A 17,108-nucleotide genomic window follows, 5' to 3' on the forward strand; every position below is an offset into this window, starting at 1 on the left:
GTACCGGGATCTGCACAAAAGAGTGCAGAGTGTAGTATCAGTACAACCGACCCCATGTGCTGGTAAGTGCCTAGCCTAACCTCGGCGAAGTAGTGACGAGGCTAGGAACAAACTACCAAGTAAATCTGTGCAGTTAAATCATGTACATTGGAAAAAACAAAGGCAAAACTTTACAATTAAAGATAGGAAGGGGAAACATGTTGCGGGGAAATATCAAGTAACAACGGAAATCCAATAGATAAATGTAAAGAACACTATAACTAAATTATCAGCAAGAATCAGGAAATCAAAGACAAGTGCACGGCATCACCCTTCGTGCTTTACACTCTCTCACAAATATCATGCACGGCATCACCTTTCGTGCTTTACACTCTTCCTAACCCAAGCAACAATCACAAAGCAATTTGGGTAAGAGAATCAATAACATCACAATAAAATCAAGTAACCACAGAAAACCAGTAAATAAACGTAAAGACATCATAACTCAATTATCAACAAGAATCAGGAAAATCAAGGATAAGTGCACGACATCATCCTACATGTTTTTACTCTCGTCCTCACCATAAGAATCAATATAATCGGCACGGCATCACCCTTCATGCTTTTACCTCACATAATCATGGCACGGAATGATCCTTCGTGCATTATCACTCATATAAAGGCACAGAATGGTACATCGTGCGGCACGACATCACCCTTCGTGCATTAACACTCTCTCACAAAATATCATGCACGGCATCACCCTTCGTGCTTAAACACTCTCTCACCAAAACAATGCACGGCATCACCCTTCATGCTTTAACACTCTTCCTCACCCAAACAACAATCACAAACAATAAGGGCAAGAAATTAAATAGAATCACAATAAAATCACAATGAAAATCCCGGCAAGGGAACAATATCAAAAGCAACAATATCCCGGCAAGGGAACAATATTAAAAGCAACAACATCCCGGCAAGGGAGACAATATCATAATCCTCTTCTCTTTGTCACATTTACTTCACAACTCAATTTACAACTTGACCCAACGCTCTACAATGCTCAATTACCAATGATACTTTCACAATTCGATTCACAACTTGAGTCAACGCTCTACAATGTTCAAATACCAGTAATGCTTTCACAAATCAATTTACAACTTAAGCCAACGCTCTTAAATGTTCAATTACCAAATTTACTTCCACAAGCCTTGTTCAACAATAGGAATATCACATAAGGCCTGAACAATACAAAACGGAGTCACATTAATCATAGTATAAGACTCACGGGCATGCTTGATACCAACGTATAGATACTCGTCACCATGACTATACGTCGTACTCAACAATTAACACATTGCAAATAGGACACAACTCCTAATCCCTCAAGCTAAGGTTAGACCAAACACTTACATCGATGCCACGAACACAATTCAAGCCTCAACTATCGCTTTACCTCTTGATTTCACCACCAATTCGCTTGTATCTAGCCACAAGTTACTTAACTATATCAATAAATGCTAAATGAATCAATTCCAATGCATGAAAATAGAATTTCTAAAGTTTTTCCCAAAAAGTCAAAAATCGACCCCGGGCCCGCTTAGTCCAAACCCGAAATTCGGACCAAAACCTGATTACCCATTTACCCCCGAGCCCGGATACATAATTGGTTTTGGAATCCGACCTCAATTTGAGGTCTAAATCCCCAAATTACAATATTCTTAGGTTTTACCCAAAATTCCCAATTCCACCATGAAAACCCTAGATTCTAGGATGAAATCTTGTAAAAAGAAGTTAAGAAGTGAAAGAAATGAGTTTAAAATTATTTACTTGGGTTTTGAGGAAAGAAAGAGTGCTTGAAAAATTGTCCTTTATGTTTTAGGTTTCTGAAAATGGTAAAATAACTGAAAGGTCCCGTTTATATACTACTCTCAGACCCTCACCGCGGACCGCATAAAAAGGGGTTGCGGCCGCGGAGCTCCACCGCGGACCGCAAAATATCGAGCGCGGGCGGAGGTTTGGCCTTGCTCTTCTGCGGACCGCATAAATCCCACCGCAATCGCGGAAGCCCCACCGCGGTCGCGAGAAGCTCTGCGGACCGCGAAGTCAGGTTCAGAGACGTGCAACTCCTCTGAACCTACAACAGCTATTTGGCCAAAGTGTTATATATATATATATATATATATATATATATATATATATATATATATATATATATGCGCGTGTATTAGTCTTATTTTTCCTTTTATCTGTGACATTATATATGTGCTTTTTAAGTCATAAAAATTTTAAAACTTTTTACAAGTGTAAAGAATTAAAGGCTAGCCATGATGTAGTCCGTTCAAGCTGTAGCTTTTAATTCTTCTTTTTAGATCTTTTTCTTCTACATTTAAAGTCATGAATGTGAAATTAATAATATATTTGTCTAATAAATTCGTACCAAATATAAAGAACATTTATGAATTCTATAATTATTTGACACAAGCCCTATTTTAATTAATTTAGCACATTAACTAAATTTTGCTGCGCCGAATACTTTTCTCTCTCTCTCTCGAGATCTCGATCTCGATAGATTCAGCAAAGTTTTATAGCTAGTGGTCCAAGGAAACAAAAGCAGAATTTTTCTGTTCACTACAAATTAAAATGAATTTAAGTTATAATGTTATATGCAATGATGATTAAGTCATTTATAAGTTAATTGCATGTAATTTTTATAGTAATTACCACCAAAGGATGTGGTGCAACGGATGGGGCTGCTCTTCCCTTAACCAGAGGTCCCGAGTTCGAGCCCTGGGTATGGAAAAATCCTTGCCCTACGCGGTGCGAATCCGGATACAGTCGGACTCCAATGCAGGTACTGGACACCGGGTGAGAAACCAAAAAAAAAAAAAACATTAATAAATTGATAATCGGAGAAAAATGCTAACTAATTAACGCTAACCTGTTATACTATGTTAATTACACTTATCCTGTAAAATAATTATTTAATTTATGCGAGCGATGTATATAACTTAATTTTAATTAAAATAAATATGTATGTATATATAGGTGTATCCACCCTATATATGTCCTATTGATAAACTTTGAAACATTTAATTTTCAGAAGAATAGCCCACAAAAGCTTACTTGCAATAATAATGCTCGATTGATAGCATTTCTAGAAGGAGTTGACTGTACAAATTAAATGAGCTACTAATTATGTGCATGGAGTTACAAAAAATATTTCTAATTTATATACATTGACAGTGTAAATAAAAGTACGCATATGTTACACTAGATCGCTAAATTATAAAGTAAAAATACTCTTACATTATCAATATATAGACGTTAAACTCATATTAAAATTATTCAATAGTCATTGCGGTAGGCTACAAAAGAAAACTTAAAATGGTTGTTATTATATACTCCCTCCTTATTTTATGTGGACTTGTTTGACGAGCGGTTTAAGGAAAAAAAAAGACTTTCTAAAGTTGTAAACTTTAAACGTGCAGTGACATTTGTATAGATATAAAGGATAAACTGAAAAGTTTAAAATTAAATTATAAATATAAAAATATATCACTCATTTAGAACAAACTAAAAAGAAAATAGTGTCAGATAAACTGGAACGAGGCAATTTAACAACTATTGGGTAGGCTTGTCAACATCACACCGCTTGCAGAGGCGGTGGCATGATTTAAGCTCTATTGGTTCTACCATGAAGATTTTTTGCCATGAACCTATTGTATTTTTAAATATGGGTTCAAACCTATCATTTATTACAATTTTAGTAAATATTTACACATAAATTTATACTTTGCGTCTAAAGTATTGAGTTTAATTGAACCCGGTGTTGCAACTCTACAACCGCCTCTGACCCTTTGGGTGCGACCCTTTCTCGAACGCTACATGAATACATACTAATACTTTGTACACCGAGCTGTCTTTAACCTGTGTGTGGGTGGGGGGGGGTGGGGGGGGAGGGGGGGCTTATAAATGGACTTTCAAGCATATAAGTGGATTCCCTTCTCCCACAACACTTTCTCTACATTTATAAAGCTTTCAACTCAACTCATTTCATTAAGGAAAACAAGAAGAAGAAAATTAGAATAAGTAGAAAACAATGGCAGAAGGAGGAGAGCCTTCATCTGCAAGGAGAAAAGAAGAAGATGATCAGAAAGTTCCATTTTATATGCTTTTTGCATTTGCAGACAGAACTGATGTAATATTGATGTTGTTTGGAACTTTGGGTGCTATTGCATCTGGAATTTCAAAGCCATTGATGTCTCTTATTTTTGGTGATCTTGTTAACTCTTATGGGAAATCAAACCAATCTAACATTCTTGATCAAGTTTCTGGGGTAATATATATTCATCTTCCCTACTTCATTAGATTACTACTACTACTATTGTTATTTTCGTTATTATTATTATTATTATTATTATTATTATTATTATTATTATTATTATTGTTATGTTCTTATGGAAGGAGAGTCTTGAGCAATGGTAAAGTTATCTGATCCTATATGACCTATAGGTCACGGCAGAGGCGAAGCTACACTCTTGTAAGGGTGGTCAGAAAATTACACTGTATTAAAAAAAAAAAAAGGGAGTCCGGCACTAAGCTCCCGCTATGCGCGGGGTCCGGGGAAGGGCCGGACCATAAGGATCTATTATACATAGTCTTACCCTGCATTTCTGCAAGAGGCTGTTTCTTACATTGTATATATAAATATGTAAAATATTGGATTTTAGAGGTATATAATATATACTCCCTCCGTTCTTATGTGAACCTGTTTGACTGAGTACGGAGTTTAAGAAAAAATGAAGAAACAAGTCAAAAAAGGGCCCGGAGTATTTGTGTGGTTATAAAAGCTTCTCATTAAGCGTAGAATTGTAAGTTTAAGCTAAATTGTTACCAAATTTAGAAATAGGTCATTCTTTTTGGAACGGACCAAAAAGGAAATAGGTTCACATAAACTGGAACAGAGGGAGTATTGAACACTCTTTGTCGGAATTTTTTTTTTTATTTCTTTCAAGTTTGAACACCTTGGAGAAATTTTTGGCTTCGCCACTGGGTCACGGGTTCGGGCCGTGGAAGCAGCCACTAATGCTTGCGTTAGGGTAGGTTGTATACATCACACTCTTAAGGTGCAGCCCTTCGTCGGACCTTGCATGAGCGTGAGATGCTTTGTGCACCGGGTTGTCCTTTTTTATTAATACATAGCACCACATCAATTAATCACTTAAATCCAAATTTCTTTAGTCCAAAAATAGATACCGAACACCGGATGGAAATAATTTATTTTTATGGATGATCATAACTATTTTTAATATTGGGGTGTAATATTTGGATGATCAATTCAGATAGGAGTAAGAGTATCTAGAACTACTGAATCAAATAAAATTTTCCGTTCAGTTGAAATAGTTTTTTTTTTTTTTATTTTCTATAAATTTATATTTCATTTAATTTATTCCTTTATTGTAAACTTTGAGAAAACTAAATCAAATGCTCTACGTAATATGCAGATATCCCTTAAGTTCGTCTACTTGGCCATTGGTTCAGGCATAGCTTCAGTATTCCGTAAGTTTCTTCGAATTTTTATATATTGAATTCTCTTCTTATAAATTTTTTTACAAGCTACATAATAATGCTATAAATTATGATTTTATTTAATATTTTTATAACATGCCAGAAAAAAACTGTAGTTACGAAAAAACTATTTGATTTTTCAAGTAGCAATTATATGTCATATAAAATGAGGCAGAGGGGCCAAAAGAAAAAGAAAGAAATTAAAATCCACACTTAAACTATCTCAGCTACATGTAACAATTTGGATGATTGTTACTCATTCTATCGTATTGTATTGTTATCCCAATACAGTGTTTGTTTTGATTGTTTCATTAAAATTGGTTGTATCGTATTGTTAAATTCATTGTTCCGGAACAATAAAAAGTCCTATTTTTTCAAACAACCGATTTGGTGTGGTGGGATTGTTTCCTATTTTTCTTTCCAATTATGCCCTAACTTATTACTCCATAATTCTATTTTACCCTTTACCTTTTTTTTTTAACTCCAAATCTCCCACCTATAGCCTACTTTGTCTTCGTCCCTTTTTTTCCCGGAACTTCTGCCGCTTCCAACTCCAACGTAAAATTGCTATATTTGTTAGAATTTGCATGGATTTAATCGCTCAATCTATTTACAAGACATATTTGGTGATAAATTAGTAGAAAGAGGTTTTCTTAAATTATTTTTATGTGTAATTCTTGATCAATTTAATATTTAAACAATTGAGGGTATTTTTGTAAACTTATCAGTTACAGCACAATACAATACAGTCAAACCAAACAAGCAAAATATTATTTAACAACAGCAAACAATACAATCTAACCAAATATCGTATTTATAAAACGATACAATACAATACAACAAAATATAAAACGACGGGTAACAACCATCCAAACAAGCTGTAAAACTAATCATGAGTTGATAAACAGAAATATGTGATAAGCTATATTGCGCGGACTTTTGGATGATCCGACACGCACCCACTGACATTTTCAAAGAATCCGAACAACACAAGATGATAAGTAATCAAACGACTTTAAATTAAGCATGGGTTGATAACATGAAAACTATTAAATTACACTAATAGTGTGTGCGATTGCCATTTGCATTGTCAATTTATATAAATTTAATCTTTTCGTAAAATTATGTATTGAAAACAGTTCCACCAAAAACACAAAAAAGATAGCCGGATGTACAAGCCATCCCATATCCACGCAGGGTCGGGGAAAGACCCCGATCAAAGGAGTGTGATGTAGACAGCTTACCCTAATGCAAGCATTAGTAGCTGTTTTCACGGCTTGAACCTATGACCAATAGGTCGATAACTTACCAAAAATACAACCTTACCAAAAGCCATAACACATGCACATAACCCGAACTTCTTTATAGCATAGGGATAACACATGCACATAACCCGAACTTCTTTATAGCATAGGGATAGGTTTATTTTGATCCTGAATTATAACATTGGACATTAGTAATCCTGTATGTTCGCCCACTAACTGTTTGTTGAAAGTCCTAAGTAAGTCTGAGTGAGGTTTTTTCCCCCCTTCCATTTTATGGGTAAAATTTGTTGATCCCAAAAGTGGTAATCGAGTTATCTGGAATATATGTTGAAATCAAATGTTAAGAGTGTAAATTTTTCTAACATACTACCCATACATAAAGAAAAAGAGAAGCTATTTTTATGGAATCAAAATGCTTGTGGTTTTGCTGTTTCCACCAACAAATTATTCAAGATTTACAAACATGAAAGGATAATGGCTGTTCAAGGTTATATAATCAAAATAAACCTACACCATTATTTTAAGGCTATATTGCTCGGATCATCGAAAAATATCAGCGCACCGTGTTGGATCCTTCAAAAATGCATAGCTTTTGGAGGTTTCGACATGCACGCAGCGGCATTTTTGAACGATCAACAACATAGCTTTAAGGACTATTTAAGCTTCTCTTTTTTTTTCTCCTATCGGTTGAATCAGACGTGCATTTGGTTATTATATTGATCTGATGGAGTGAAAGATGTATGAGATGCAAAGTGATTAGTAAAATAAGCTCAAGAAGTAGAAGATGTAGCACCAATTTGATGAACAGGCCATGTTTAATGTTTGAACTCTTGATGTTTATTTAAACATTTCAGAGATAGCATGTTGGGTGGTAACTGGAGAAAGGCAAGCAACTCGAATAAAATGCTTATACCTGAAAACAATCCTAAGACAAGATATTGGTTTCTTTGATACTCAATCGGCAACAGGGGAATTTATTGAAAGAATGTCGGGAGACACTATTCTAGTTCAAGAAGCCATGGGCGACAAGGTTAGTTCTAACTCCCTGGTAACTATAATTTTAGTTGTATTTACTAAATCACAACTGTCTTTTATTACGCCCTGTGTCCTGTTTTATATGACACTATCATTGTTTTGTGGAGTTGAATCCTTTAACCATATTTTTCGAGCATTTTCAAAATATATTCAGATATAAAATATGTTAATTATAACACTTCTATATGGTTTCTAAATATGTAATTTTGTTTCAAAATATATTATGGAATTATTCACACACTGAAAATTAGTTGGGAGGATCCTTGTACTTTAAAACCTGTAATTCTTGTTAAAACGAATGGGAGAACTGTAAGTCATGGAGATTGGGGGAGGGCAGGGAGGGGGGAGCACCGACTTAAAGAAATTCAAAAACAAACTCCCCCCCCCCCCCCCCCCAAAGACGCCTTAGTCTCAAGTTAGCTGAGGTCGGCCATATGGATCCTCAACATCTAGATTTGAGACAACCAGTACATGCATGCTCATACATGGGGAGTTACTCTTGCATTTTTGTTTTATTCATTCGTAAAGACGTTGTGCTTTTGAAATAAGGTTCTTAAGCTTGAATGTGTTAGGTTGCGAATTTCATTATGAACATCTCAACTTTCATTGGAGGATTTGTAGTCGCATTTATCAAAGGATGGCTCCTCACTCTAGTTTTACTCACATCCATTCCTGCAACCGCCATTAGCTTTGGATGTGTGGCATTAGTCTTGTCCAAAATGTCAGGGAGTGGACAAGTTGCTTATGCAGATGCAGGAAAGGTAGTAGAACAAACAGTGGGAGGAATTCGAACGGTAAGAATTTATTCTAAATACATTGAATTATATATATGTGCTTATGAGCCTTCTAGTTTATTTAACCAATCTTCCATTTCCTAGGTTGCTTCTTTCACAGGAGAGAAGTTGGCTATAGAAGATTATAACAGTAAGCTGGAAAGTGCTTATAGTGCTACCATCAAACAAGCGTTGGCTTCGGGACTTGGACTTGGCACAATACTAACGCTTATCTTCTTTAGTTATGGACTTGCCATATGGTATGGAGCCAAATTGATCATAGAGAAAGATTACAAAGGTGGCGATATCATAAGTGTAATTTTCGCAGTTATGTTAGGTGGAAGGTAAGAATAAAATGAGTGGCTTTATGTAATCGATTTGATTTTGTCCTTGTGATTTAGTTATTGAACGAAAATGATCCGTTTCTATGTTTCAGTTCGCTAGGTCAAGCATCTCCAAGTTTGAATGCCTTTTCAGCAGGGCAGGCTGCAGCATACAAGATATTCGAGACAATTAAACGTACACCAAAAATCGATCCATATGATCCTAGTGGGATCGAATTGGAAGATATTAAAGGAGAAATTGAGCTTAAAGATGTGTATTTTAAGTATCCAGCAAGACCGGATGTGCAAATATTTTCTGGATTCTCGTTATATATTCCAAGTGGTAAAACAGCAGCCTTAGTCGGGCAAAGTGGAAGTGGAAAATCAACTGTTATTAGTCTGCTAGAGAGATTCTATGACCCCGAAGCTGGTGAAATACTTATAGACGGAGTTGAAATTAAGAAATTTCAACTCAAGTGGTTGAGACAACAAATGGGGCTAGTAAGTCAAGAGCCTGTGTTATTTGCGACAACTATACGGGAGAACATAATATATGGGAAAGAAAATGCTAGTGAAGAGGAGATCAGGAATGCAATCCAGCTCGCTAATGCAGCTAAATTTATTGACAAGCTTCCGAAGGTCGAAGCAACTTTTTTTTCTTTTTTGTAACATAAACACTTGAACAACTTTTTTATTTCTTAGATTCAACTAACATTGTGTGTATATATATTTGCAGGGGCTGGACACGATGGTTGGTGGACACGGTACTCAGATATCTGGTGGGCAAAAGCAAAGAATCGCCATTGCGAGGGCCATTTTGAAAGATCCAAGAATTCTTCTACTTGACGAAGCGACTAGTGCGTTGGATGTGGAATCAGAACGCATTGTACAAGATGCTCTAAGTAATATTATGGTAAATAGGACGACTGTGGTTGTTGCCCATCGCCTGACAACCATTAGAAATGCTGATCTCATTGCAGTGGTGCATCTTGGGAAATTGGTTGAACAAGGTAATACATTTACTACTCTCCTCGTTCTATTTTTGGACTAATGAGTATCGGACCTAATTAGAGGTCGTTGGCGCCTATATCTTTGTTCGGTTTCCGAATGACAAGTGTTTATACCCTTTAATATTACTTCCAGGAACCCATGATGAGTTAATCAAAGATCCTGAAGGAGCATATTCTCAACTTGTTCAAATGCAGCAAAAGACTAAGCACGTCGAAAACACCAAAGGAAAAGAAATTGAGGAACTGAACGCACCAAAACGTTTGAGTTATTCGAAGAATGTTTCTGGTAGGAGTAGGAGATTCTCTCTTTCAGGCCGGAAGTCTGCGAGCAAAGGATCAAGCAGTAAATTTTCCTTTGCATATGACTTGGGAGTTTCTGGTGTCGTTGATTTCCATGAAAGTATCCGAAGGGAAGATGGAGCTGGAACCAGTGAGTATATTGCAGATACTAAGAAAAAAGTCTCCACTCAAAAGCTAATGTCACTCGCATACCTAAATAAGCCTGAACTTCCCATAATGCTAGTGGGAACCGTAGCTGCTGCTATAAATGGTATGGTTTTCCCTGTATTTGGTCTTCTGGTATCAACGATTATTAAAATCTTTTACGAATCACATCATGAGCTACGAAAGGATTCTCGATTTTGGGCTCTAATGTTTGTGGTTATCGGAATTGTCGTCATGATTGTTTCACCTTTGCAAAATTATGCATTTGGAGTTGCTGGTGCAAAACTGATCCAACGAATACGTTCCATGACATTCTCTAAGTTGGTATACCAAGAGATTAGTTGGTTTGACGACCCTGCAAACTCATGGTAAATTTGCTAGTCCGTGATGTCTTAATGTTTTCTAAACTTCGCCAAATTTCTTGACACTGAATTTATTATTGAATACAGTGGTGCTATAGGTGCAAGACTATCTAGTGATGCTTCGACTATCCGGAATATGGTGGGAGATGCATTAGCAACATTAGTTCAAAATATTTCCACTATTGTAACTGGTTTAGTGATAGCTCTGATCGCGAATTGGATTCTTGCACTTATAACCATTGCTATAATGCCTCTTCTGGCTTTGCAAGGATATATACAGATCAAACTTTTGCAAGAGTCAAATAATGAAGCCAAGGTATTATATTCCTTAATGAACTAACCTTTTTCGCAGTTACTTTTTGAATTTAACTTATATACACTAAAGTTCTAAATAATATTTACGATACCAAGTAGCCCAACCAATTTTTTTAGATAACTAGTTTTACTTATTATGGAAAGGGAGCCTTGGCGTAAATGGTAAAGTTGCTGTCATGTGACCAGAAGTCACGGGTTCGAGCCCTGGAAACAGCCTCTTGCTCTGCGTACAATAGACCCTTGTGGTCCGGCCCTTCCGCGGACCCCGCATATACCGAGAGCTTAGTGCACCGAGCTGTTCTTTTTTTTTTTTTTTAAAGTTTTACTTATTATAGGCAGTTACCAGTAGTTATCTTTTAGGCGAACTTGATAGTTTAAAAATTCCTTTACACTGACAGTGTGTAAAAGTTAAACTCTTAAATTTTTGTGTTTGGCAGCTAATGAATGAAGAAGCAAGTCAAGTTGCAAATGATGCTATTGGGAGCATTAGAACTGTTGCATCATTTTGTGCGGAAGAGAAAGTGATGGAAATGTATCAAAAGAAATCAGAAGCTCCTTTGAAACGAGGAGTGAAAAACGGATTAGTTAGCGGAGTTGGTTTAGGATTTAGTAATTTCGTGCTATTCTGCCTTTACGCGTTAGCATTCTACCTTGGAGCCGTTCTTGTGAAGCATGACAAAGCAAAATTCTCAGAAGTTTTTAAGGTACATATCTGTAACTTTTTGGAGTTAACTTGTATGCACTGGCCGTTTACGTAATCAGTGTATTTTAAAATGTTACAACCATTTTTTATTCTTTATGGACCATTTGGAGTTGGTTACTAATATATCTCAATTTTTATGGACGATTATTCTTTTCACTGTCAGCGTATAGAAGTTCAACTCGTAACTATTTTTTGTTCAACTAGTACTGGAGTTTCCTACACAACTTAACTTTGCAGGTCTTTTTTGCTTTAACGATGGCATCGATCGGGCTTTCTGTTCTTAGCAACCTTCCCTCTGATCTGAGTAAAGGTAAAGGAGCTGCTGCATCAATAATCGAAATACTCGACAGCAAACCAAGAATTGATTCTAGTAGCAATGAGGGCATTACATTAGATGCTATCGAAGGCAATATCGAACTCCAGCATATTAGCTTTAGATATCCCACAAGACCAGACATGCAAATCTTCAGAGACTTGAGCTTGAGCATTCCTGCTGGAAAGGTATTTATTTTATTTCGTCAATTCTTTCATAGCCTATTAATGGTTTTCACATATAATTCTGTCAACACCACACCCCTAAGAGTGCGGCCCTTACCCGGACCCTGCATGAATGCGGGATGCTTTGTGCACCGGGCTGCCCCCCCCCCCCCCTTTTTTTTTTTTTTTTTTAAATCTAGCACTAAGAATGCTTAATAAACTTAAAGATTTTCCAGTTTTTGGTTTTTAAATCATTTGAAAATAAATCTTACTATGAATTTGCAAACTATTTACATGAATATATAGTACATGAAAATAAGAAAGTCCATCTAGTTCTCCAAGTAATTAATAGCTCGACTAAAATGAGACATAGGGAGCATTAGCTATTACGACAAGGATTCAAGTTATATACACTGACAGTATAAAGATTTTGTAAATGAATTTTAACATGTGATATCAGGTTAATTATCATTTTTTAATTTTAGGTTTCCAATTAGCATTTATCGAAGAAATTTATATGTAATTGCCTTATAACTGACCTGATTGTCTAAATGCATAGAACATAAACTCGACAATGTATTAAAATTTCTTGCAGACAGTTGCGCTCGTTGGAGAAAGTGGTTCGGGGAAGTCAACAGTGATAAGCCTGCTAGAGCGATTTTATGATCCCGAGCAAGGTAACATATATCTCGACGGAGTTGAAATTAGGAAGTTCAATTTAAGATGGTTGAGGCAACAAATGGGATTGGTAGGTCAAGAGCCAATACTATTCAATGAAACAATTAGTTCTAATATTGCTTATGGTAGAGAAGGAGAAGTGACTGAGGAAGAAATCATTTCAGTAGCAAAGTCATCAAATGCACATAACTTCATATCTTCATTGCCAAATGGTTATAAAACAACAGTTGGAGAAAGAGGGGTTCAATTATCTGGTGGACAAAAGCAAAGAATCGCCATCGCGAGGGCCATATTGAAGGATCCGAAAATACTTCTACTTGATGAGGCGACTAGCGCGCTTGATACAGAGTCAGAACGTATAGTACAAGAAGCGTTAGATCGAGTGATGGTGAATAGAACAACTGTCGTCGTTGCACATCGACTAACGACAGTTAAAAATGCAGATGTTATTGCAGTTGTTAAAAATGGTGTTGTTGCTGAGAAGGGAACACATGATATGCTCATGAATAATCCTCAAGGGGTATATGCATCTTTGGTTGCACTTCAGACAGGAACTGCTTAATTCAAGAACTCTAGCTTTAAGCATGGCAAAAGATTTTGTATTTGTTGGATATTATCCTAAAGTTTTTTTTTTTTTTTTAATATGGAAATGTTTACATTATTATCTTCCTATAGTTTACAATTTGCACAATGTATAGTGAAATAAGTCATTGTTTACAATGAAATGGACAGCATGAGAAAGTTCTTATATTTTTGTCCATACATTTCACTACTAGAATTTATCAATGAAATTAAATTAGCTGCAAGTTGACATGAAGACCATCACAAAATTTAAAAATGTCACACCATTCTTTTGCATATTGAAACACAACTAATATTGTAAAAATTATACAGGCTAGTCACTTTTCGGATCGGTATAAAAAATAGACAGTTTGAAAATTTGTTAAAATTTAATCATTTTTAAAGTGAAAACACTACGATCATGTGGAATCGAACTTATACTAGTGAAAAATCTCGGATATTGTCCTGATTTTCAAAATCTATGATAGTGTCATGGATTTCAAACAAAAAATAAAAATAAAAAAAGAAATAAACTTCATGATAGAAATCCAGGATACTCTCGGGAAGTTTCACATTTTAAAGTCCAAATCCATAACAATGTCATGGATTGTGAAAATTAACTATTTTTGTGGTTATCCTTCAATTACAAGTCCAGAACATGGAACACTGTTGACAGCTCAGTCAAACACTTTTGCCATAAAACTTTTACTGATCAGAAGATAGACCCTTTGATCAATACCACCCTTATCTGCCTAATTCCCAAAAACAAACACGCTTCTTCAATATCCCAATTTAGACCCATAAGCCTTTGCAACATTATATATATATATACATAAAAAATACATGTCATACTCGTAATACATATGGGATTAGGATTATTTACTACTATTTAACTATCAAACTAACACTCCCCCTCAAGATGGTGCATATAAATCATATGTACCGAGCTTGTTACATATATAACTAATACGAGGACCAGTGAGGGACTTGGTGAAAATATCAGCAAGCTGATCATTCGACTTCACAAATTTTGTAGCAATATCTCCCCAGAGTATCTTTTCTCTAACAAAGTGACAGTCAATCTCGATGTGTTTAGTTCTCTCATGGAACACTGGATTTGACGCAATATGAAGAGCAGCTTGATTATCACACACAAGTCCCATCCGACTAATCTCACCAAATTTCAACTCCTTGAGCAACTGTTTGATCCAAATTAGCTCACATGTCACCATAGCCATTGCTCGATATTCTGCTTCTGCACTAGACCGAGCAACTACATTCTGTTTCTTGCTCTTCCAAGACACCAAATTTCCTCCTACTAAGATACAACATCCAGACGTAGAACGTCTATGAGAAGGTGATCCTGCCCAATAAGCATCTGAGTATCCAATGATCTGCTCATGACCTCGATCCTAAAACAATAAGCCTTTGCCTGGAGCTAATTTTATATACCGAAGAATGTGGACAACTGCATCCCAATGACTATCACATGAAGAATCCATAAACTGACTCACAACACTCATAGGAAAGGAAATGTCAGGTTTAGTCACTGTGAGATAATTTAATTTACCAACCAACCGCCTATATCTTGCAAGATCGCTAAGAGGCTCCCCCTGTCCTGGCAGAAGTTTAGAATTCGGATCCATCGGAGTGTCAACAGGTCTACAACCTGTCATTCCTTTCTCCTCAAGAATATCTAAGGCATACTTCCGTTGTGAGATCACAATACCTGAGCTAGACTGAGCGATCTCAATACCCAGAAAATACTTTAATCTGCCCAGATCCTTAGTCTGAAAGTGCTGAAAGAGATGTTGCTTCAACTTACTAATACCATCCTGATCATTGCCGGTAATAACAATATCGTCAACATAAACGACCAGATAAATACAGAGATTTGAAGCAGAATGTCGATAAAATACAAAGTGATCAGCTTCACTACGAGTCATGCCAAACTCCTAAATAATTGTGCTGAACTTACCAAACCAGGCTCGAGGAGACTTCTTTANATCTTCTATTTGTGTTACTTGCAACCTCTGTCTTATATGATCATTCCTAATCTTATTTAGTTTTGTATGACCGTATACCCATCTTAACATCTGCATTTTTTAAATTTCAGAATCAGGTAAAGATCTTAACATCTGCATTTCTACCTAATATTCATTTTTTTAACGTTACCATTTCACAACTGTTTTAAGTTTTATAGAAGTTACCTTTTGCTTTGTTAGGTATCATTCTATTGCATACAGTCCTCAATTTAATGATTCCTATTCTAGTTTTATGTACCACATCTTTACCTATTATGCAATTCTTCTAGAACACTAAGTTTAAACAACTGAATTGTCTGCATATAGGCACCGCAATTCCATCCAATCTCATTTGACCTTTGTTCTTCTTATGGGTCTAAACTTGCTGTTCACATATTACGTCTTACTTCTACTTAATCAAGAGAGTATTGTTTATATTTTCATCTTGTCTCGTGTATTATTTCTCGTTTCATGAAATAATGTAATTCATTTAACTGAATAGTTTGGAATTCCTGCAGGTTTAGCAAAAGATATACATCTATATAGCTGATTCTAGTTGGAAATACCTGTGTAGGTCTTATATATGCTAGTAAAAATAGAAAGAAATTCTAACACACACACACAAAAGTCATAGGATCCTTTATATTAATGAAGAGATTTTTTTAAAAAATTATATAAATATTATAGAGAAATGTAGTCGAGTTATATAATTAAAGTTACATGAAAAAGTACTATATGTTTTCTTAAAATGGAAAACAAATTATTCTATCCGCCCCTTAATGTTATGATAACATTTTTTGATTAACCAGAATAAGTGTATGATAGTGAATTGTGATATAAAAAAAATAACTGTTTTAATTGATACACACATATCCTTTTACAAAGGTGATTAATATGAATAATACAGTAATCACTAACCAGAGAAATAATAAAGCTTAAAATTCATAACTAAAGTAAATGACAAGTATTGACAAGTGTTATAAATGTTATCAGTACCTCAATTATATGTAGATTCAAGCCTCGACCAGTTGCTATCAACAAGTGCAACAATATCACAAGATCCAAAACCAAAAATCCTGCAAAAATGAAGCATCAGAATAAAATGCTAAAGGAAAAACAAATAAATATATATTAAAAAGAGCGGTATTAGAAACAAGAGTAATTATAAAATATTGGTAAAAAAATTATCACTCACTCAAACCAGAATATATTTAAAAGAATTTCAGAATTTCCCTCTTTAATCATCTGATTCCATCCAGTCCCAATCAGTATCGTCAAACTCATCCTCCTCTTCCGATGTTTCTATAATTGTATCATTTGAATGTTGTGCATTAGATGGAATATCAACGACATCAACGGGTACGTCGTCTCTAGACCATCTAACGTCAGCATCAACTAATCCACTTAAGGGACCAATGTCATCATTAGGCTCTCTCCAAAATGCGTCTTCAATATTAGGGCAATTCTCTTCCTCTAAATCATACAAATCAACAGGGAGTTTATTCCTTGCATAATAAACATCTTTCTCAACTGGATCCTCACATAAAAAACTTGATAAACTTGTGATGCCAACACAAAAGGGTCATCT

At 35.5% G+C, this 17,108-nt stretch overlaps 1 protein-coding gene across 1 annotated transcript; it reads left to right on the forward strand.

Moving 5' to 3' along the window:
* Positions 4,041–13,664, forward strand: LOC109227087 (ABC transporter B family member 9-like). Its single transcript, XM_019392096.1, has 12 exons — positions 4,041–4,318; positions 5,487–5,541; positions 7,670–7,845; positions 8,423–8,644; positions 8,729–8,967; positions 9,060–9,585; positions 9,683–9,956; positions 10,090–10,768; positions 10,850–11,078; positions 11,515–11,781; positions 12,018–12,281; positions 12,853–13,664. Exons 1-12 carry the CDS (start codon positions 4,082–4,084, stop codon positions 13,495–13,497), a joined length of 3,813 nt encoding a protein of 1,270 aa, XP_019247641.1. The 5' UTR covers positions 4,041–4,081; the 3' UTR covers positions 13,498–13,664.

This window comes from Nicotiana attenuata, chromosome 6 (assembly GCF_001879085.1).
Source record: "Nicotiana attenuata strain UT chromosome 6, NIATTr2, whole genome shotgun sequence".
In the NCBI taxonomy this organism is placed as follows: Eukaryota; Viridiplantae; Streptophyta; class Magnoliopsida; order Solanales; family Solanaceae; genus Nicotiana; species Nicotiana attenuata.

What these genes read in the sequence shown, in the direction of transcription:
- LOC109227087 (XM_019392096.1), top strand. Translation starts at nt 4,082, where the DNA reads ATGGCAGAAGGAGGAGAGCCTTCATCTGCAAGGAGAAAAGAAGAAGAT. An exon ending in AAGAAGCCATGGGCGACAAG is followed by an intron (nt 7,846 to 8,422) that starts GTTAGTTCTAAC and finishes TGAATGTGTTAG; the next exon opens with GTTGCGAATTTCATTATGAA. An exon ending in TGGGAAATTGGTTGAACAAG is followed by an intron (nt 9,957 to 10,089) that starts GTAATACATTTA and finishes TATTACTTCCAG; the next exon opens with GAACCCATGATGAGTTAATC.